At 43.8% G+C, this 24,374-nt stretch overlaps 1 protein-coding gene across 2 annotated transcripts in view; it reads left to right on the forward strand.

Moving 5' to 3' along the window:
- The window catches only part of RPS6KB1 (ribosomal protein S6 kinase B1), a 41,866-nt gene extending 30,246 nt beyond the window's left edge, over nucleotides 1–11,620 (forward strand). For both annotated transcript variants that reach the window (XM_066574552.1, XM_066574545.1), the window contains exons 12-15: nucleotides 2,839–2,916; nucleotides 4,941–5,048; nucleotides 6,092–6,204; nucleotides 8,127–11,620. In XM_066574552.1, coding sequence (XP_066430649.1) covers nucleotides 2,839–2,916; nucleotides 4,941–5,048; nucleotides 6,092–6,204; nucleotides 8,127–8,364 — 537 coding nt within the window. In that variant the 3' untranslated portion in view covers nucleotides 8,365–11,620. The remainder of the gene's footprint in view (nucleotides 1–2,838; nucleotides 2,917–4,940; nucleotides 5,049–6,091; nucleotides 6,205–8,126) is intronic.
- Nucleotides 11,621–24,374: the final 12,754 nt, after the last annotated feature.

The following is a 24,374-nucleotide window of genomic DNA, read 5'->3' on the forward strand; positions in this document are numbered from 1 at the left end:
GCGTAAGCCAGAGGTATTTTAGGTGTTCTACTTGGGTGATTAAAATTGTCACCAGTATTTAACCTTCTATCAGTAACTTCTTTTGACATTTATTGTCATGTTTGTGGCAATTTTTATTCTCCCATTCTTGTGTTTTATGTATCTATATCTATAATGCATTTATAATTTACAACCCCAATACAAAAAAAGTTGGAATGATGTAAATGTAAAGAGAAAAAGTATGCAATGATTGCAAAATCTCATGTAACCATATATTATTCACAGTAGAAAACCTATCAGATCGTGAAAGTGAAACATTTTTCAATTTCATTAAAAAAAAATTGAACTAATTTAAAAAATTGATAGCTGAAACACATCTCAAAAAAGTTGGGACAGAGTAGAACAAAAGGCAGGAAAAGTGATACTAATGAAAAACAGCTGAATTTTCTACTAAGTCCTATAAAAAGAGCATGTTAGAGAAACTGTCTCTTAGAAGTTAAGATGGTCAGAGGTTCACCAGTCTGAAAAGTTTCAGAAAAATGTTCCTGTAAAATTGCGAAGACTCTGTATATCCCATCAGCAGTACATAATATCAAGAGTCAGAGAATCTGTAGGAATTCATGTACAGAAGGGACAAGGCTGATGGTCAGTATTAGATGCTCGAGATGTACGGGCCCTTGGGCAGCACTGCATTAAAAACCAGCATGATTTTGTAATACAAATCACTGCAGGGGCTCAGGAATATTTCCAGAAATCGCTGTCTGTGCACAGTCCGCCCTGTAATGCACAAATACAAGTTAAAGCTGTATCGTGCAAAAGAAGTAGTAATATGTCAACACAATCCAGACATTAAAATGCCATTTCCTGAGGCAAATGGACTGAGTCAAAATGGAAAAATTGTCCTGTGGTCAAATAACTCAAAATTTGCAATTCTTTTTGGAAGCCATGGATGCCGTGTCCTGCGGGCTCAAGAGCAGAGGGAACATTCAGCTTGTTACCAGCACACAGTTCTAAAGCCGGCATCTCTGATGATATGGGGTTGCATTAATGCCTATGGCACGGGCAGCTTACACATCTTGAAAGGCACTATCAATGCTGAGCAGTATATAGAGGTTTTAGAACAACATATGCCTCCATCTAGATAACATCACTTTCAGGGAAGGCCTTGTATATTTCAGTATGACAATGCTAAACCACCTACTGCATCCATCACAACAGCATGGCTTCACAGAAGAAGAGTCCGGGTACTGAACCGGCTGTCTGCAGTCCCGACCTTTCCCCAATAGAAAACACAGCATTATTATGAAACGGAAAATCCAGCAGACGCCCCGGACTGTTGAGCAGCTAGAATCCTACATCAGACATGAATGGGACAACATTCATCTCCCGAGACTCTAGGAATTGGTCTCCTTACTTCCCAAACGTTTACAGGCTGTTGTAAAAAGAAGAGTGGATGCTACACAATGGTAGACATGGCCCTGTACCAACATTAGTGAGATGTATGGCTGCCATCAATTTCTGAATTAGTTATTTTTTTTTTTTTTTAATACAATTGTCAGGGAAATTTCTGCGTACAGCACCAATCAGGCCCACCCCAATGCCCCGCTGCCGGCGGTAAAGAAGAGACACCACACATGGAGGTCCTGTATAGTTCCTCACACGGGGACATGACTGCGCACTTTATTACAGATTACATGGGATCTTATACCCTTTGGTCACATCACTAGGAATGGGTGATGGTCTCATTGGCTCAAATTCACCGCATAACCATATATGGGAAGTCCGGATTTCCGCCTGAGACAGTGAAAATCATATACGTAGTTAAACAGTCGTTATCTTGATACGGCGCTTCTGGGAAAAAGCACACGGCCTTCGTATCCGGTTCTGTATCATCTCTGAATTTCTGGACACATCTCTCTCAGCCTTGCAAACCTTTGGAATATCTGATGTAAGGCGACATATACGTTTTTCTCATTTTAACTTTGAATAGAACTTGCATACAGGTATAAAAAGCATAAAAAACATATGGCAATATATACATATACCCTCACACAATGGGGAAATGTCTCACTTTTAACTTCTGATGTGTTCTATTAAGGATAATATATGGTTCTATGAGATCGCAAAATCACTGCATTTACTTCTTTACATTTTATTTACAGCTCACACAACAGCTCAACTTTTTAGCAGTGGGGTTGTACAACAAATTCATATACTTCAATTGTTTAATATGACTAGTATTTTTTTCAGTTGACAATGAAACTGAACTTTTCGAAACTGGGAATCTGCACACGTTGTGACTTTGCTGCTAAATTCACTTTGGTTTTGCCTTTTTTGTTAAATTCAAGACTGTCTGTAAATTTTGTCCCTAACCTTATCAATGTTTCTAATGTTTGTTTTATTTATATCTATTCTATTGGTATTGTGTGATTGCTCAATATGTATAAAACACTCTTGTTCAGTTGTTTGTATGGTATAAATTAGGGTGTCCTACATGGCTGAAATGCATAAGCTATCGCCTCCATTTTTTGGCTTTTATGGAAGTTCATTATAATAAAGCCTCTATTGGTTTTACTATGGATGTTGACTTTCCTTTCCTCATGGGAGTAGGATCTCCCCTACTTTGTGCTACATAACAGCTACCGTAGTCTGCACCCATTTGCTCAGGGAAAACTGACAATTTAGAGATACTACAATGGTGCTGCTACTCATGTGTGCATACGACACCTTATACTGAAAAGTTACTCTTACATTATTACTGAAGAAGACAAACTAGATGAAAAGCCCTTGAATCTAATAAGGCAGACTTTTCATCACTCTTACTTCTCAAGACCTATTTATCATTCATTTTTGTTATAGGCTCATCCATTTTTCAGACACATTAATTGGGAAGATCTCTTGGCTCGGAAGGTTGAACCTCCCTTCAAGCCACTTCTGGTATGTGATGTGTTTTTTTTTTCTTTTAAAAGCGTACAGTTTAGTAATGAAGAAATAATTTCCTTAGGTCACTCTCGCACACACTGTTTTTTACAGTGTTAAGCGTAACGTTTGAAATGCTGCGCTAAACGCTATAAAACTCCTCCATTGATTTCAATGGGTCTTCTCAGACAAGTGTTTGAACGCGGCGTTTCTAACGCTGCGATATTTGAATGCTGTCTGCTCTGCTCTATTTTAGTGCATTTCAGTGCTTTTTAATGCAGTCTATCACCCATTGTAATGATGGGGTGCATTGAAAACTGCTGTCGAACATGTTTAAAACACGTTTTTTTTTTAAACAGACTTTAGCTATCTGAATGATGTATATGAATTCCACAAAATACTTAACGGCTAGCTCAACAGTAGTTGGACAGGCTTCCGCTGTTCGGGAGCCCCACCCAATAACTAATCGCTGAGATCTCTGTCAGTGCGATGGGCCCGATGTTATCGGTGCTCACAACAGGAAGTGGCAGCAATCGCTTCATTATCACTGAAATCAATGACCGCACTGCGCCTCCCTTATACTTCCTACTTCTCTTATAGACAGGATGGATGGGGGTCCCAAGTGGCCCCCATTCAACTACTGAGGATCTGTCTGAAGGACAGGTCATCAGATCAAAAAAAAGCCCAGAATACCCTTTTAACCATATTAGTACCAGTGACTTTAAATAATTCCCCATGAATCTAAATAATCACTCATTCAGACGACCATGTATGAGTCCCACCACAAGGAATTCACATGGTGGGGAGCGAGATATGGGGTCATGAATCACGGCCCTGTATGGCACTCGCCTGTGTGAAGTTAGCCCTAATCAGACAGCTGTGTTTTATTACCCTGTGATGTCCTTGCATTTCACAGACAGCACATGTATCCATTATAGCCTATGAGGATACTCACAAAAGTGCTTTTTCAATGGATTGATGGTCCACATGTAAAGCAGAAAACATTTTTTTTACACATGGACCATCAATCCATGTGTAAAAGCACTTTGGCCTCATGTCAGCGGGGAGATCGGATTCCGCATGCGGGAGTCCGCAGCGGAATCCGACCCTGCAGGACTTCCACTTACCCGTCCGGGTCTTCTCTTTTCTTCACTGCGGATGTGTGTGGAGGCACATGCGCAGTGGAGTTTTTTTTCTTTACTCCTGCTTTCCTGTGGAATATGCGGCCCATTCACAAGTCAATTGCGGATGGGCCGCGGATCGGATGACTTCCATTGACTTGAATTGAAGCCATCCATGCATGGAGCATGTTGCTATTTTTTTTTTTTTTTTTATTTTAACCTTCGACCAAAAGCTCTGTAAATCAAATCCACATGCTTTATTTCACTTGCAGACGCCCATGTATTCCTATGGGCGGCTTGATTTGCGGACCTTCCGCAAATTAGATTCGCCTGTGGACATTGGGCCTTTTGTTAATAGCCTTATAGGCTATACTGGATACGTGTGCTGTCCGTGAAATGCAAGGAAATCACATTGTTATAAAACACAGCCGTCTGATTAAGGCTAACTTCACACAGGCGAGCGTGATATGGAGCCGTAAATCACAGCCCCATATCTCGCTCCCCACCATGGGAATTATCCGCAGATGCGAGGCAGTTTTGGGTCAAAACAGCCTCGCATCACTTCGGGGCTGTAGCAATCCTCCGCACTGGCTGTCAGCCACAGTGGAGGATCATAGTGTTGTTTTCAATGGGATACCTCGCATCGCATGCACTTAGCATGTGGTCTGATGCTGCCACTGGCCTCATTGAAAACCATGGGAGATGCGAGAACATGCAGAAGATAGAATAGGCCGCAAATTGTTTCCTGCATCGCAGTGCCATGCAGAGAGACGTCGCTCTTGTGTGCATGACCCCATCAAAAGGTATGGAGTTCATATTTGTGCGTTTAGCGCAAGTCAGCCTATGGCCTAACGCAAAAAGCCTGAAGATTGCACTGGTTTCTTCTGTGTCTTATGGAAGCTTCCTTTTTCCCCTGTAAAGCAATCTGAGGAGGATGTGAGCCAGTTTGATTCCAAGTTTACACGTCAGACACCTGTTGACAGTCCAGATGATGCCACTCTCAGTGAAAGTGCCAACCAAGTGTTCTTGGTAAGTTACCCACAATGAAAGGCAGATTTGGCTCTTAATTCCTTGAACATTTTATTAGTAGCATATTTAAGCTAAGCATTCTTAAAAAGGCTTCATTATCGGTTTACTATTGCATATTTGTTAGAAAACCACTGAGTTCAAATCTGTACGGGATAAAATCCCATTCAAAGTACTAATTGTATTCATAATTAATATGCTTCTCATCTCAAAACTGAAGATTTTTGCATAGATTAGAGAAATGTCAGTACTAGGATTACTAGTCTTATATGGTCAGCCTATTGTGAGCATGACGTGGCAGCTTATACACATTACATAACATTTAACTGCACAGCAATATTACTTTAGAAAAACACTGCATTCATAGTACAGCGGTACCTCGAGATGTGAGCACTTTAGCTTGCAAGTTTTTTTGACTTGCGAGCAGGCTCTCTCCCGAATATTTGCTCCGATTTATGAGTCTCTGACTTATGCAAATCAAAAAACTCGCAAGCTTAGGATCAGGGGGGTCTAATACTCGCCTATCGCCGGTGTTTCGTCCTCACGATGGTCTGCGGCGCTGGTGCAGGCTGTCGCATCCTCTACCACGCCGATAATCTAATTGAATGGCTGTAATTGGTTAACCCAGTTCTGGCTTTCATTGGCTGACTCAGCACTGAGTTAACCACTTGAAGCATTAGCTTGCTGGAGGCGGGGCCTTCAAGCTCCGCATCCAGAAAGCAATGCTCTGTCGGCGTGGGGGAGTATGCGACAGCCTGCAGCAGCGCCGCAGACCGTAGCAAAACGCCGGCGGTAGGTGAGTAATTGATTTTTTTTTTTTTACTTGTAGTTTGTTTCCCCAATTGAAATTAATTGGAACGCATTAATGGCATATGAGTTTTTTGGCTTAAGAGCTCAGTCATGGAACGGATTACACTCGTATATCAAGGCACCTCTGTATCACTAAATATCATGTACGTTTTGTAACTTATTTCAACTAACAACCTAGAATAAAAGTCAGAAAAAAACATGCATTTACATGTCTGATAACTGTTTATCCATTCTAGGGTTTTACTTATGTGGCTCCTTCTGTACTTGAAAGTGTAAAAGAAAAGTTTTCTTTTGAACCAAAAATTCGGTCTCCTCGCCGATTCATCGGGAGTCCTAGGACACCTGTGAGGTAAAAAAAATTTTTTCTTGCCAGTCCTGTTTAGCGTTTTCAAGATGCTCTTTCTCCTAATCCACAGTAATGAGCAGGCTTCAGTACAGCTGGTTTGTATTTTTTCAAAAACTATTTTTCACACACTCTAATATAATTGTTTGTATGCATATGGTAATTGGAGGCACAGTTTAATCAGCTCCTTTATAAAATAGATGTGACTATGACACCATGTTTGTGAAAACTTTTTCAATTGGTTTTTAAGTGGTGTTTGTTAGCAATAGTTCATACCCTGTTTGCCCGAAAATAAAACCTAGCTGCATTAAATTATAAAAAAGTTATAAATTGCCTAGCAGACTCGGCCCCGCACCCTCCCGCTGCTCTCTGGAGCTCCGACGCGCTTCTTGAAAGTCCCCAGTTGCCAACAGAAGATCACTTCCTGGTTACGGGATTCATAAATCCCACATCCAGGAAGCGATGGCTTTGATTGGTTCTCAAGTGCTGCTGAACCAATGTGATGTGCATTGATTGGCTGAGCAGCGGTCGAAGAACCAGTCAGACATCCAGTTGTGGAGACGGGATTTCTGAATTGGCCAATCAATGTCGCAGCTCAGCCAATTCATAAATCCTGCCTCCACAACACGTTGGCTGTGATTGGTTCTCGAGCGCTGCTCAGCCAATCGCTTCCTGGAGGCGGGATTTATGAATCTCATAACCAGGAAGTGATCTTCTGTGGACGGCTGAGGACTGCAAGAAGCGCCTTGGTGATCCAGAGAGCAGCAGGAGGGACCTGAACTGAGCCTGCTAGGTAAGTATAATTAGACATCCCTTGAAAATAAGACCTAGCACCTCTTTTGAGGCAAAAATTAATATAAGAAACAGCTTTTTGCCTTGCAGTGTTCACACTATTAGGCTCAATAGAACCTAATAGCTGCGGAATAACACAGTGGATTTCCGCCCTTAAAATGGAAAAGAAAAATGGTATTGTGTTAAGTTCACACGAGCGACAGGGCATCGCTGTTTCTTGTGGTGATACCGTGACTTTGTAGCGCTACAAAATTGTGCGACTCTGTAGCACCACATGCGAGGATTTTTTTTTTTTGGGGGGGGGGGGGGGGTAAAATGTAAGCCCTACCCCGAAAATAAGCCGTAGCTGAAGAAAAAAATAAGTATACATTACCTCTTCCGCGCTGTCTGGGGCGCCGCTGCAGCTTCTTCTCTGTCTCCGGCACTGTTTCACTTCAACTTCTGGCTGGAAATTGAGAAATCCATGCCTTCTAGAAGCGCTGGCTGGGATTGGCTGATGCTTAGCCAATCACAGCCAGCACTCGATGAATGGCTGTGATTAGTTCAGTCACAGCCACTCATCGAGCGCTCACTGTGATTGGCTGACACTTAGCCAAACACAGCCAGCGCTTCCAGAAGGCAGGGATTTTTCAATCCCCGGCCAGAAGATAATGAAGAGAAACAGTGCGGGACCCAGGGAGAAGCTGCAGCTGCGACAGAGAGCACTTGTAAAGTGATGTATGTGTATTTTTTTTATTTTTCCTGCAGCTAGGGCTTTGATTATAGCTTTGACAGTAGGAAATCCTACTGTCAAAGTTGCATCGCACCGCATGAAAACTGTGTTTTCATGCGATGCAACACAGAGAAAAACTACATAGGGAAACATGGGCTACAAAGCCTCAAGAGTCATGGGCATATCGCCGGACCCGCAAGGTTTTGTATCGGGTTGTCGCATTCTACAAAATATCGCATCTGTGAAGTAACCCATAGAATAGCATAGGCTTCTCATAAATGTGATTTGTAGCCCGTGTGAACGAGGCCTAACCAGTAGGCAAAATTGTTATTGCTCTCATTAAGGGAATCAAGGTGAATCAAACTGGCAAACATATATTTAGTAGAGATATTAACGCTTTCCTGTGTTTTTTTTTGTGTTTCAGTCCCGTCAAGTTTTCCCCTGGTGATTTCTGGGTACGAGGAACAGCTGCTGGAGCCACCAATGTGCAAGCACCTGCTGATTTCCGAATGGAAACAAGTAGTGTGGAACAAATGGACGTGACAGTAAGCGGAGAAGCCTCAGCACCGTTACCAATTAGACAATCTAATGCTGGGCCATACAAGAAGCAAACCTATCCATTAATCCCTAAAAGACCGGAACATCTACGCATGAATCTATGACAATATGTTTCCTGACACTTTGACCTGTACAGGTGGTGAAACCAAGGAACATAAAACCCAACTGAAATTAAAGCAAAAATTATATAGGTTTGGGGTCCTTTTTCAACCCCCTCTTAATGGGAAAATAAAATGTAGTCTTGGTTACTGCACAGGTCTGGTTGGCAAGCCTAAGGCGTGAACACTTAATTTTCTTTTTTTTTTTTTTCAAGATATAATTTATATATATATGCTCAAATATATATATTTCAATCAGTGGTGCAAAAAAAAGCAGATCAAGAAACTGCACTCAGAAATGGAGGCAACGTATTAGGCTCCCAGCATACTTTTTCAATGCCATAGTTGAAAGATAAACATATTTTCTCAAGGATTTTACCTTTCTTTACACGTTTACATTTTTTTTAAAAATATCACCATAAAAAGAGCTCAGTGGATTGAGGATATGATTCTGCGAGGACAAGAAGTGATGTTTCAAGTAACAGAAAAAAAACTTTTCTTGATAGCTGAAATGTGTTTTTACACACAATGGCTGAAAATGTTATGATTTTCTTGAAACCAACACAGTTAACATGCATAATAACGAACTTCCCTAATGCCATGTTAGTTTTACCCAGAAACCATTGGCAGTCTTCCATCGTGTATTGGGAAATATATGCATCGGGTGGGGGGGTGATTTGCAATTGCAATGAGTTAGTTTGCCGTTCAGCATATATGGAAATGAGTATTGAAGGCAGCAATTGAATCTAAGGCACATGTGAACCTTGACAGTGGAGTGTTACATGCTACCAGAAATGTATTCCTTTTGTTATGTTATCTATTTTTCCTTTTTTTCTATTCCTCCATATATTAAGCTTTTTCTGCTGTTAGAAGAACTTTAAGTGCTGGGACTTTCCGATTGTAAAAGTATTATGGCCTTTCTACTCATGTCTTCCATAGAGGGGAATACTGTCCCTGGACCTAGGGAATGTTATCACAATGCTGGGCTTGGATTCTGTATGAATGGTTCAACTGTGTGGCTTCTAGGTACAAAGAAATAAAGGTAACTTTACCTTAAATGCCTTAACAAAGCAATTCCGTGAACATCTCTGAAAAGGTAAATAAATGATGATGCGTTTTGTATTGTACACTTAATGGCATCACATAAGTGTTTTTCTTACTCATCTACTTGTATTCCTGTAAGTTTAATGATGCACATTTGGACTGGAGTATGGTAGCATCGGCTGAACCAGCCACACACAATTTTCAACCCATAGTTGAGCCTAGGAAACAAGCCATACAAATGTTTATGTATTGATGTCACTGAATAAAGAAAGCATCCATTTGGTGCAGTTGGCATTGCAGCTATTGCTAATCTGTTTCGTGTTCGATGCCTATCTTGCCACACTCATAACATCACCCATGACTGCCACTGTACCACAGCTTATTCAAATAAACAAAAAACTTTTTGGAGACATGCCAATCTGCAATATGTTTAAAATGTCATTTTCCTAGCCCAGAAGCTTATTTAGTGATTTTGTCCAGTGTATGTGTACCCAAAGCAGTGAAGATACAGCTAAACGGCTTGCAATAATGAGGGGAAGCATCTGTTACACCCACAGAAATGGTCATAAGTGTACGTTGGACTGTAGAGAACCGCTCCGCGGTGTGCGGTTGGAATTTCAGCACTTATGAGTTTGTTCTTGTTTAGAATTTTTTGCAGCATTTAGTGTGATCTGTAACAATGAGGAGTATAAAATATGACTTCTGATAGGTTAAAGTGTTAAGCGTAGGTTGTAATCTTAGGCTTCATTCCTAAATTGCCGTATTATACAAATAATGGTATGCGACTTACAATAACCATTAATCAGAAGGCTGCCTTGATGCCAAACTTTGCAGAGCTTTAGTTTCATTTCATCAGGTACTTATATACTCACAAAATCTTTGTTTGCAGAATACTTAAGGGAAAACTCCACCCAAAATCTTAGTTTTGACAGTCATTTAGAATAATCCTTTAAAAGATGACTAGATTAAAAATAATAATTAAAGGGTACAGGAGGCAGATAAAAGTGGGAAAAAATCAATACATGTCTTTTAGAAGCTAACCCCAGCCCTGCTGCTTTGATCCTAGAAGTGACTACTCAGTGATTGGCTAAGCAGTTGCATGTGTGATGGATAGCATGTGACTGCTGCAGTTAGTCAGTGTTGGGGAAGGGCCCTTTAAAAGATGTTTATCGTCTTGGGTCTTTTTCCCCGCCGTCTGTCTTAAATCTAGGAAAAGCCTTTTAAGGCCCCGTTTACATATTTTCAATCCACCGATTAGATGTCAGTGATTGGAAAAATCACCACAAGTATCTCATTGCTATTTTTTTCTCAGTACTGCAATTCTTCCTATTCTGAATGCCTGCTACATCAAAGTGGCATGACTTACAAATGTTGACTGAGTGATTATTAAAGTGGCAGAAGTATTGTAAATGTTGGATGAGTAAAAACTGTTTTATTGTTCTTTTTATGCATCGAGACTCGGCTATAGATCTTACAGTTGTTTGGAAATAAAGGAATCCTGATCATTCCTAAATGTAAGGGGCCTTTCCCCACTATGTTTTTGGGATTATGTGATCCGCCATCTGTACTATGAGAGAATTGGAGGTTAATGGGAAGCAACAGCCTCCATCCAGAACTTCTGCGGCGTTTTCCTTTCATTATATTACATCCACGGCTGTTTAACAATGCTACCTTACAGAATAATTGCTTTAAAAACTTTGAATTTGGGTTGATTTTGTAAATTAGCCATACCGTTTTAGAATAGAACTTCTCTAAGGTCAAAGGCACACAAACCTATTATAGGGCTGTCTGTTGTTTGTGCTTTCACGGACAGCACATGGCGCATAATAGCCTGATAGGCTATTCACATGCATAATTTCTTTTACACGTATTGATGGTCTGTGTGAGGCATGTCCTATTCTCATCGATCTCCACAGACAATAATAGGATCTGGAACATGCATGTTTTGTGTAGATCGGACAGCACGGACAAGTCTCTGTGTGCGGGCCAATGTGAGTTGTGCGAGCGAGCAGCTTGCGTACAGCCATGTGCCTTTGGTCTAAGAGACCATACCTTTATTAGAAATAAGCATTGCCAGTGTTTACAGTTCCATAATTGATTAATTTGATTTCTATAAATCTGGTTTTTATAACTTTATTTGACTTCTCATGCATCAAGCTGTAAACAGATGTGTGTTTTGCCTATTTTCCCTAATAAATTACATATGGATGCCACACAATTAGGTGGGTGTACTTTGCTTGCATTGTCATGGTTCTGCTAAGAAATATTTTACTATATTTGTTGAAGATAGAACGCACTTTGCCTTTAAAGGTGTTGGTCTGCTCTAAACCATTACCTTTCTCTGTGAGCTCATGCAACACACACTTTTTTTCATTTGCAATCACTTAAAAAGAAAAAAATAGAATTTTTGCTACATGCTTTTACTTGTGCCCCAAGCCGCCTTTTGAACCCCTTTTCTTTATGTATCCAGTAGGATGCTGAGCTTAGCCCATAGGTTTCTTTTTTTTTTTCTATTGGCATCCTAAAGCACCTTCACATCTGGCGAAATTGTTGCAGGGCTTCGGTACCGAATACCCTCAACAATCCTGCTGGAAATCCATGGTGGCCAAATCTGTGCTAAAAGTGCAGATTTGGCCATGTTTGAAGTTGCTGATCAGCTGTGGGAGTAAACCCTTGTATTTCAAGAGTTGAATTCCGCAGCATAATAAATAGACATGCTGCAGATTTACAAAAAATACTGCAGATTTGTTTCCACAGCACATGAAGGACATTTCTGAAATCTCCACATAGCTTGTACTGTAAACACTGGAGAATTTTTGCAGCAATTAAGGCCCATTTAGACATGATTATCTCTCAAAAGATGTCTTTTCAGTGATAATTGTTGTCATTTACAGCGCAAGATGATCGCTTAAACGTTGAGCGATCACCTTGCGCTCCGAGTGGAGGATGCAGAAGACAAGCGGGGCCGCTTGTATTCTGCATTAAGCTGTTCCCCACTCCAGTGCCCGGCTAGTATACAGCCGAGCGCCCTAAATGGAGGATGCAGAATTCAAGCTGGGTGTCCCCGCTTGCTTTCTGCATCCAGCTGTTCTCTGCACAGAGCGCCCGGCTGTTATACAGCTGAGTGCTCTATGTGGAGTATGGAGAACAGAGCCGGACAGATGCGTTCTTCATACCCAGCCTGTAATCAGGGAGCGGGATACAGCTGAAACAATAGTATCAGCTGTATCTCGCTGTGAATCCCCAATAAAATCCATCGTTGTCTTTCAGCATGCTGAAAGACAACGATGAGTGATGGCTTAACAAAAAATACACAATTTCAGTGCAGTTACACACAACAATTATTGCTTAAAAGACTGCTTGAGTGTGAAGACGGCCTAACAGACATTTTAAACTTATTGGTAGGTCACCCCAGTGTTGTGTGTAGTTTTCTATATACTACAGATCCTGCTCTGTCTGTAACAGACATAAAATGGTCATGTGAGAGTGTACAGAATCAGTGAGCAGTGTACATGTAAATAAACAGCAGCAGATAACTCCATTAGCTCACACAACATGTGTGTGCATGGTCTCCCTCCTCAGTGCTCTCCTAGGGTTCACTGAGTATGATGACCCTTTCCTCCCTCCTCCCCTTAGTTGATTGACAGGAAATGTTAGACCGAGAACAGCAAGCTAGCAGGAAGGGAGACTGATCTTTAGATTTTTTTTTTCAGCACAAAAAGGTCGTTTTAGTTAAATATGAAGTGTGATAAGTAGCAAAACTGCTATCATATAAAAACTTGTTGGAAAAGTTAGAGGCAGATATAGCATTCCCTTTTTCGTGTAAATAAAAAAAAGTTTGAAAATATGGTGCAAAAATTGTGACCTTTTGATAGGTACGATTCTTCCCAAAAAGGAGCATGGAACATTTATGTATAATTTCCCCCAGAAACTGGCATAAATTATACCACAGCTCTATTCCAGCTCCTAGCTGATGTAGATTTCTATGTAGAAACTGAGGAGCTCGATGTACCTAATGCATCAAGATGTGTGCCTCTATATCAGATGCATCATGTGCCAACAAGGATTATATTAAGGCTGGCGTTTAAAATGCTGCTGTTAATAAATCTCTGCCTTAGTGTCTCTTCAAGGCCCCATTCATGTCTGTGCCCACAATTCCGGCTTATTTCCATTATTTGGCTCCATCCTTGGAACCTCTAAAATTTAGATCCAGAAGACATGATATTGTGACCTGGATACTAAGAGGAGCCAAACTGTTAAAACCAAAACATTAGTCCGCTCAAAACAGCCCCATCACGAACAGTAGTTTGAAGAAGAAAAAAAAACAACTAACGGCTGTATGGTTTGAGGAACTTGTGGCTTCGGTGACGACACAAAAAAGCTGTTCATTTCCTTCTGGAGTGAATGGGGATGTACTGTACCAGACACTTTAGACATCCCTATTTAACACACAGCACATCCTGTTGCACACTTTGTGCTCCTCATGTTTTTGAATATCAAAAAAAAGTGTGCCATCGTCTCTTGAATGTCATGTTATTTTACAGTTGTCATTTTAGAAACTTAATCAGACAATTTTTTTTTGCCATGATCCACTTTACTTTATGTACGTGTTAAACTGAAAAATTTCAAATGAAAATACCAGATCAGGCACATGCTGCACCCAAATAACGCCAGACTCCTGTTGACTATTTTGATTGGGATTTTGTGCTGGACCTGTGTCAAAGATGTGAAATATGGCCTAAAGCTGTGCCAGAATTGTCTGATTACACTGTTCTACAAAAAGTAAGAAGTTTTTTGTAACTGAGACATGAGTAATTTTACATTATTTTGTCATGCTGAACACAAAAATGACATTGAAAATGCAAGATTGGTTCTTGTTTGAAATTTGGAGAAAAAAGTGGAAAATTGTGGTATTTTTGGTACTTAAACTACCTCTATCCCTGTATTTGTTAAAATTCTTCAATTGCCGTATGTTTGGGAATTAAAGTGCTTATTTGTCACAATTTTTTTTATTTTACATCTATTTATATATCCATCCATCCACATTTACACCACTCATATAAAATATCTAATACGTAGGGTGTAAAGTAGGAGAGGAGGACATTTTGGTTGGAATACGGTTTTAACAAATCTCTGGGCATGGTTGCATGGAAAGGGATGTGCTATGTCATTAAGGCTGCCTGTCCACAGGCGTTCTTGTGTTATCCGCGACGATAATCCAGCGGCGGGTAACGCTTTCCACGCTTTCCATAGCGTTGCTATGGAAAGCGCAGCCCCCTGTCCACGAGCGGAGAATCATAACGATCCTCTGCTTGCAGGATTCAAATCGCAGCATGCCGCAATTCTCTGCGTTGAGCCTATATGTCAGGCTCACCGCAGAGACCTGACAGCGCTCCCCCGCGGTGGACTTATCGCTAGCGATATTCCGCAATGGCTGTGGACAGGGGGCCTTACAGTCCTAGTGGCATGGAGGGAACAAGGTATTCATGTTACAAATTGCTACTTCTCCATAGTATCACGTCTTAAAAGAATAAATAAGAAGATGACTACAACAATTAAAGGGGTTTTCCAAGTTATTACCCTAACATCGTTTTGGGCCCCCTCGGACCAAGAGCTATATAAAAGTAATAAACTCACAGTGGCGTCCATAGATCTGTCATGTGGGCTTCTAATGTTGAACCCTGAAGCAGGTTTTATGGGACGTCATTGGTGACATCTCTGCCCGCCTCAAGGTGATAAGTACACAACCTACATCACCACTGAAGCCGATCTATAGAAAAGACTAAAGCAGAAGCGAGAGGCAACACGAGCAGCAAGCGGATCGGTGTCGGATCCCTCATAAGACAGACACATACTGTGCCTTAAGGACTGTGACTATAATGAGCGCTTAGTGCTCAGAGCAACCGGTTAACCCTTTCCAATCCACTCTGACCTGTGAAGACATTATGATTTAAGGCTGTACAACTCCGATGTTGGAAGACATCCATCGGGGTTCTCTTACTGTATATTGCCCGCCTCTCTGCTGTCGGAGCCTATCCAACATGTCACCTCATGCAGTACTGGCTTTAGCCAGCATATAGCACCGTTGTATAATGGCAGAAAAAGAGTAACCCCCTAGGAAAACCAGGATACAAATTGGATTGGAAAGGGTTAAAGCCCACAGTTGTACTTGCCAGCAGCTGTCACAAAGGATGGCTAACTGTCTACTATGCCCCCAGCAAATACTGAGAAAGAGGAATGGTGAACTCAAAATGTGTATAATATGCTGGTTATAGGATGAAGAGAGAAGTTGAGCTCATTAAATCATCATTGTGCACTCATGTTCCCAGGTTGTGCCTTATACCCAATCTCCACTGTTTAACCCTTTTGGTATCCCACATTGGGGATCTGGAATTGCCCAAGAACACAGTTGAACTATTGGCCTCCAGGTTGAAACAAGCGAATCCCATTGCAGAAAATGTGAAATGGTGTCCAAGGAGGCGAAACGTCGCCATTTTATGGAGCAATAAAACCTTTTTCTACAATTTCTACACCGTTGATGCTGCCGCCTCCTTGGACACCATTGCATTTATTAGGGGTTGGGTTCATGACCCCACAGGTGGCTTGGCATACACAGATTGGAACCTCTGCACTTAAGTGCATGTGTTAGGTGTGCTGCGGGACTTTCCTATTTCTGCAGAAAATGTGAAAGTCACTTCCACTGCCAGTATAAATGCTTTGTGCAATTTTATTCTGAAGAAGCTGATCTCACTTTCTGTAACAATATCATTGGTGTTATAGCAGCTTTGGGCATTGCAGACAATCACAATATTATGTATACTAAGAGAGCTGGACCGTTACAGAGCCTCTAATAGGTACTTGTGAGTAGCCATGTTGGTTAAGATACACAGATGCACTAATGTTACCTTCTATAATTTTCTATATATAATAATTATCTTCATTTGTATAGCGCCAACTTATTCCGCATGGGAGAATACAGGCAATTCAACAACTATATGTGATCAGTTTGAAGCAAACTGTGGGGTGATACAGGAGTTACAAGGTGAAAATCCGTTATCAGGAAAAAAACTGGGTGGGGGCAGTAAGGAGGTGCAGGTACTGGTGTATCATGATGCCACCAGAAGTGTGGGTAGCGACAAGATACAACCAGTTTGACATGCTGTTGATGCCCTCAGCACCCTATAGGTTGGTTAGGCAGGTCCTTCAGGCCGCCAGGAACAGTTTCATGCGCAAACCCCCACAGCGCGGCAGGGGGAACGCTTGAGTCACTGCAGCGTCCTGGTGACTAGCCTTGGAGATGCACAGTCAGCAGCAGAGGAGTGGGGAGGTGAGCGGCCAGGACTGCTTGGGTTGAATCTTACAGCTGCATCGTCGGCAGGTGGAGAGCAGCCTCCGGGGAACAGTCAGAGCGGGGGGCGCAAGCTGAGCGGGCCACACAGCTTTGAGCCAAATGTCCCTACTGCCAGTTCAGCCGCAGGGGGAGCAGGAGCCGCGAGTTGCGGTGCAGGGGGAGTGCGACCCAGCGAAAACCGTAGCGGGGACGGCACTCATAGCGCTCCCGGTAGTTTCGGGCACAGGGCCAGCGGGAGACTAGAGTGCAGGTCCAAGAGGGTTTCAGCAGAGGACCGGCGCTCCTGGTAGCTTTGGCAGCAGACCACAGAGGAGGTCCTATGGGGGGGGGGGGGGGTGTAAGTGTAACAGCCTTAGTTGTATAATATAAGGCTTACTGTTACACTTACCCTTAGACTAATCCTCCATCCCTGTCAGAAATCACAGCACGCTTCTCTAATCCTGCAGAGCTGTGCTTTGTGTGCAGCCAATCGGGAGCTAGGGATGTGAGAGGCGTTCCTCATGTGAAACCCCTAGCATCTGGTGGTGCAAGGTACACCAGTAACGGAGTTGCAGGGGTAGAGGTCGTATGCAATAAACAAGGTGGAAGGTGTGGGGAGGCATATATCTATATTCATCAGCACTTCGGCCTTATTCACCAGTCAGGTTGCTGGAATTGCTGAATAGGACCAAAGTGCTGATGAATATAGATATATGCTGTGCGGAGCCATGGAAAGGGGCAGGGGGACTAGGTCATGCGATTTGGTATGAAGAGGTGCATTTTTAAGGCGCGTCTGAAATTTCATGCATTGGGGTAGAGTGTTCTAGAGGGATGGGTGCTGCTCTGGTGAAGTCCTGGAGACGAGCATGTAAGGTTCGTATTAGAGGTGCATGTATTAGTCTGTGTTAGAAGATCGGAGTGTGTGGAATAGGTAGTGTACACATAGAAGGGAAGTGATGTACACTGGCGTTGCGCCGTGCAGAGCTTTCTGGGTGAGGAGTATAAATTTAATTCTGCAGTAGATTGGTAGCCAATGCAGTGACTAGCATAGTGCAGAGGTGTCTGAGAAACGGCTGGATAGAAAAATGAGCCTAGCTGCCACGTTTAATATGGATTGGAGAGGCCACAGAAGAGCGAGTTGCAGTAGACGAGTCAGGAGTGCATGAAGGCGACGAGTGTCTTTAGCTTGTCTGTGGTGAGGAACGGCTGGATTTTAGCAATATTTCTGAGGTGCAGGTGGCATGTTTGGGCGAAAGTTCGGATGGGGGGGGGTAAAGGAGAGGTCTGGGGGTTATGGTGGTGCCAGATACTGATATGGAAATGTTGGGGGAAGGTCAGTTTTTGAGAGGTTAGGTTTGAGAAAGAGGAAGTACATGGTGTTAGAGACAGAAGAAGACATATATATATTGTGGCAAGAACACGATTGGTCTTCTCAGAGCAAAGCACAGAAATCTTTCAGAAACAAACCTTAATTAAAGGCCCATTTAGACACGATTATCGCTCAAAATGCTCTCAAAAGCCATCTTTTGAGCGATAATCGTCTAGACGCGTTGCCATCGTGCACTGTTTGTTCATCGTTGATTTTCTAGCAAGCTAGAAATCACCCATGACTGCTATCAGTGCCGCACACTGATTTTCTCAGCGGGTGACGCTGATAGCATTCTGCCAGCTAGTATCCCGCTGAGACTTCCCAGTGGGATACCAGCTGAAAGCTCCGAGAACAAATGGAGCTGTCAATGTTCTTGCTGTTTCTCGGACCTATCAGCTCAGCAGGACACCGCTGATAACTGGGAGAACAAAGCAGCTGTTTCGTATATGCAAACAGCTGCTTTTCTCTGAGTTATCAGTGGTGTCCTGCTCCACCTGCATTTAACTCTTTAAGTAGCTAATTAGCTACTTCAGAGTTATACAAAGATGCTTGCTCAAAACTATCACTCAAACTGCTGTTTGAGTGATCATCTTAATGCCACAAGACATAATTGTACGTCCTGTTGCATTAAGTACCCCACAGCCAGGACGTACATTTATGTCCTGTGGATAGCACAAGATCAGAAGAGAGCTGTCACTGATAGCCGGCCTCCCTTCTGCAGGGGTGCATCAGCGTAGATCGCAGCATGTCTAGGGTTCACAGAGGGAGTACACTTTCCTTGACGTTATCGGACTCTCGCGATATAATCTTGGAAAGCCTGAAGGGTTGCCATGGCAACAGGACGCCAGATACAGGTGTCCTGCATTGCCAGTGCCTATGATCGCTAATACAAGCGATAAGGCATTGCAGGTAGCAATCGTAGGTGCTATTGTACAAGTCCCCTACAGGGACATAAATAGTGTAAAAATAAAAAATAAAAAAATAAAAAGATAAATATAATGGGAAAAGTTTTTTTAAAAAAATGTTGTGCTTTTTCCCATATTGGCTTTAAAAAAATGAAAATCCCACATCTTTGGTTTTGCCGTATCCGTAACGACGCATGCAATAAATTGAACGCGCTTTTTATCCTGCACGGCAAAAAACGTAAAAAAAACCTAAAAAAACTGAGGCAAAATGCTTATTTTTTTCATTTTGCCTCCCAAAAAATGCAATAAAAGTGATTGAAAAAGCTGTATGTCCCTAAAAATGTAACCATACCATAACCATAACCATACAGCTCGGCTTGCAAAAAAATAAACCCTCACAAAGCTCTGTCCATGGAAAAATAAAAAAAAGTTATAGGACTTTGAATGCAGTGATTTAGAAAAAACATACTTTCCCAAAAAAATCATTTGGGTATCGCAATTGTACCGAACTGCAGAAAAAATGTATTGTGTAATCTATGCTGCATGATTAACGCTGTAAAGAAAAAAAAACCTATGGCAGAATTGATGCATTTTCTCTCCCTGCTATCATAGACTATATTTTAAAATTTTTAATAATTATTTTATGTACCCAAAAATGGCAGCAATAAAAACTACATAGATGGCAGCAGGGAAGGGGTTTAACAGCGGGGGTCACATCTCGCGGTATCTGGCCGGCTCCCGCTGCCAGATACCGCGAGATCTCTTATGATCTTGCACTATCCACATGACGTAAGGGTACTTCCAGTTGCGGGAAGTACCCCGCTGCCATGACGTACTTTTACGTCATGTGGAGGGAAGGGGTTAAACGCAATATTTTTACTATTAAAAACTTTAATTAATCTTATGTTATTTTAGTCCGCATAGGGGACTTGAACTGCCAATTGACTGATTGCGTGCACAATAGACAAGCAACACACTGGACCACACATTACCTCATTTGACTGATGATTTGGTTCATGAATAGAGATGAGTGAGCACCAAAATGCTCGGGTGCTCGTTGCTCGAGTCGAACTTTCCGCGATGCTCGAGGGTTCGTTTTGAGTAACGAACCCCATTGAAGTCAATGGGCGACTCGAGCATTTTTGTATATCAGCTATGCTCCGCTAAGGTTTTCATTGGTGAAAATCTGCAAAACCCAAGAAAGTGATGGAAACGACACAAACGGATAGGGCAGGCGAGGGGCTACATGTTGGGCTGCATTTCAGGTTCCCAGGTCCCACTATTCAGCCACAATAGCGGCAAGATGCCCCCCCCCCCCCCCCCTCTAACAATTTTTTACTTCGGACAAGCCCTCATTAGTAAGCCACACCTTAGCTAAGCACCACACTACCGCCAACTAAGCACAAGCACTGCCTGCGGGACACCCCCCTGCCTCTTCTCCTGGGTTACATGCTGCCCAACCCCCCCGCACGACCCTGCGTCCGCAGCGCACACAAAAGTCCCTCCACCCTCATGTCTATGTATAAGTGCGTCAGCCATGAGGAGGAACCGGAGGCACACACTGCAGAGGGTTGGCAGGACCAGGCAGCGACCCTCTTTAAAAGCGGTGGGGCGATAGCCCACAATGCTGTACAGAAGCAATGAGACATCCAATCCTGTGCCACCTCTGTCAGGAGCTGCAAACGTGGGCATAGCAATGGGGAATCCATGTGCCACACAGTATTCATTCTGTCAAGGTGTCGCATAGCTCAATCCACACTGCAAGGGGAAAGCCGTCAGCGCTCTGCCCTCTAGTTAGTCAGTGTATTTGTGCCAGACAGGTCAAACACTGCGATGGGACCTAAGTTTGCAACAACAGCATAGGTGGGTCCTAGGAAGCCCAAGACATGATCAAAAAATTGATCTGAGCGGCCAAACATGGCAGACTTGCACCGCGCCCACGACATAGGCCTCAGCCCACAGATTCAGCAATCCTAGGCAGGAAGCGAACTTTCACTGCACCAAGGACATGGGCCTCTGCACAAACCCTCAGCAATCGCGGGCCTACAGCAGACTCCTATGCTAGCGTAGCTGTGCACGTCTCATTAGCGCTGTATTGCTCCTGTAGTTTGTCCCAATGCACTGCCACGGATAGTAGAGCTAACGTCAGATTAAATACAGGTGGGCTTCGGCCCACACTGCATGCCCCAGTCTGAGTGCGTTTTTTTTATAAATAGTCACTGGCAGGTACAACTCCGCAATGGGAATTCCGTGTGCACCCACAGCATGGGTGGCTCCCTGGAACCCACCGGTGGTACATAAATATATCCCATTGCAGTGCCCAGCACAGCTGAGGTAACGTCAGATTAGATGCAGGTGGGCTTTGGCCCACACTGCATGCCCCAGTCAGACTGGGGTTTTGTATAAGTAGACACAGGCAGGTACAACTCCCTATTCTGAAGTCCGTGTGGACCGACAATATGGGTGGGTCCCAGGAAGCCACCGGCGGTACATAAATCCCATTGCATTGCCCAGCAAAGCTGAGGTAACGTCAGATTAAATGCAGGTGGGCTTCGGCCAAGAATGTTTTCATTGTTGGAGGAGGAGGACGGGAAAGTTTTTGAGGCAGTACGTGTCCTGTCCCCGTGTCCGTGGTTATATGCACTTTCCCAGTGACCGCGTCGCTGAACAGTTGTCGCGCCTGTGGAACCTAGTAGCTTGGCCTCGCCACCATCATGTCTTTGGGAAGCCTCCGTTTCCACTACCCTGTAACATTGCAGTAGCAGCAGTATAGGCAGAGCCGAGAATTAGTAACATTTGAGCGGTAAGAGTATGCACAAACCCCTGTAACATTTAATTGACAGCAGTGAGGACAGACCCCACTAATATTTCATTTGCAGCAGTATACACAGACCCCAGTAACATTTCAGTAGTATCAGTATAGACAGACCCCAGTAACAGTAACATAGAAGCAGTAGGGACAAAGCAGCAGATTCACATTTCCCTGGCAGCAGGGTAGGGAGAGCATAGTATTGGTAAGATTTCAGTAGTAGGAGTATAGACAGGCCCCAGTAACATTAACGTAGAAGCAGTATGGGCAAAGCCCACTATTAGTTACATTTCTGTTATAGCAGTATAGACCTGCCCCAGTAACATTTCCATTGAAGCATTATGGGCAGAGCCCAGTATTAGTAAAATTACAGTAGTAACAGTATACACCAACCAAGGTAACATTTCAGGAGCAGAAGTATCAGCAGACCGAAGTAACATTTCTGTTGCTGAAGTATAGTCAGACCCCTGTAGCATTACTGTGGCAGAAGTATAGGTAGGCAGAACAGAGTTACATTTCTGTAGCAAAAGTGTAGGCCAACCCCAGACACAGTGGTGTACCATGAGTGCAGGCGAAGCCCATAAAAATTACTTGGATTACATTGTAGGCGAGGGCCCGAAAAATTGTTGTACCGACAGTACAAATGTACCCCAGAAAAATTGCCCATACCCAACCCAATTTTTTACTAGGCCTAGGGGCAGCCCAGTCTAAAAAACAATTGGTTCAGGTGGAAGTTTCAATACTTTAATGAGAATTGAAACAGATAAATATTATTTTGAAAAGTTATATGAGCCTTTTGGCCCACAGAATAATTGCCCATTCGCGGTGATTACGAGAGGTTTCAGGAGGAAGAGGACGAATACCATACACAGATTGACAAAGTTCTTTAGGTAGCGCTGCTGTCCGCTGGTGGAGAAGAGAAGTCTGGGGAAATCCAGGCTTTGTTCATCTTTATGAGTGTAAGGCGGTCGGCGCTGTCAGTTGACAGGCGGGTACGCTTGTCCGTGATGATTCCCAGAGCTGCACTAACACCCTCTCTGACAAGACGCTAGCCGCAGGGCACGCCAACACCTCCAGGGCATGTAGCGCGAGTTCAGGCCACGTGTCCAGCTTTGACACCCAGTAGTTGTACGGAGCAGAGGCGTCACAGAGGACGGTGGTACGATCGGCTGCGTACTCCCTCATCATCTTCTTACAGTGCTCCCTCCGACTCAGCCTGGACTGGGGAGGTGAGAGACAGTCTTGCTGGGGAGCCATAAAGCTGGCAAAGGCCTTGGAGAGTGTTCCCCTGCCTGCGCTGAACATGCTGCCTGATCTCCGAGCCTCCCCTTCTACTAGGCCCTCGGAACTGCGCCTTCTGCCACTAGTGCTGTCAGATGGGAAGTTTACCATCAGTTTGTCCACCAGGGCCCTGTGGTATTGCATCACTCTCAAACCCCTTTCCTCTTCGGGAATGAGAGTGGAAAGGTTTACCTTATACCGTGGGTCAAGCAGTGTGTACACCCAGTAATCCGTAGTGGCCAGAATGCGACTAACACGAGGGTCACGAGAAAGGCATGCTAACATAAAGTCAGCCATGTGTGCCAGGGTACCTGTATGCAACATATGGCTGTCTTCACTAGGAAGATCACTTTGAGTATCCTCCTCCATACACGCTGAAAGGATGACAGGCAAGCTGCATGGGCACCCTCTGCAGTGGGCCCAGCTGTCTCTTCCTCCTCAGGCTCCTCCCCCTCCACGCGCTGAGATATAAACATGAGGGTGCTCTGACTATCCAGCGACATACTGTCTTCCCCCGCCTCTGTTTCTGCCCGCAAAGCATCAGCCTTTATGCTTTGCAGGGAACTTCTCAACAGGCATAGCAGGGGAATAGTGACGCTAAGGATTGCAGCATCGCCGCTCACCATCAGGGTGGACTCCTCAAAGTTTCCAAAGACCTGGCAGATATCTGCCATCCAGGCCCACTCCTCTGTAAAGAATTGAGGAGGCTGACTCCCACTTCGCCGCCCATGTTGGAGTTGGTATTCCACTATAGCTCTACGCTGCTCATACAGCCGGGACAACATGTGAAGCGTAGAGATCCACCGTGTGGGCACATCGCAAAGCAGTCGGTGCACTGGCAGATTAAACCGATGTTGCAGAGTGCGCAGGGTGGCAGCGTCCGTGTTGGAGTTGCGGAAATGTGCGCTGACCCGGCGCACCTTGCCGAGGAGGCCTGACAAGTGTGGGTAGCCTTTCAGAAACCGCTGAACCACCAAATTAAAGACGTAGGCTAGGCATGGCACGTGCGTGAGGCTGCCGGGCCGCCACAAGGTTACGGCCGTTGTCACACACGACCATGCCCGGTTGGAGGCTCAGTGGCGAAAGCCAGCGGTCGGTCTGCTCAGTCAGACCGTGCAACAGTTTGTGGGCCGTGTGCCTCTTCTCTCCTAAGCTGAGTAGTTTTAGCACGACCTGCTGACGCTTGCCCACTGCTGTGCTGCCGCGCGACACAGACTGCTGGCGACGTGCTGCTGGTGACAAGTCTTGATTGCGAGGTAGAGGTTGCGTTGGAGGAGG

Source organism: Eleutherodactylus coqui, chromosome 1 (genome assembly GCF_035609145.1).
Source record: "Eleutherodactylus coqui strain aEleCoq1 chromosome 1, aEleCoq1.hap1, whole genome shotgun sequence".
In the NCBI taxonomy this organism is placed as follows: domain Eukaryota; kingdom Metazoa; phylum Chordata; class Amphibia; order Anura; family Eleutherodactylidae; genus Eleutherodactylus; species Eleutherodactylus coqui.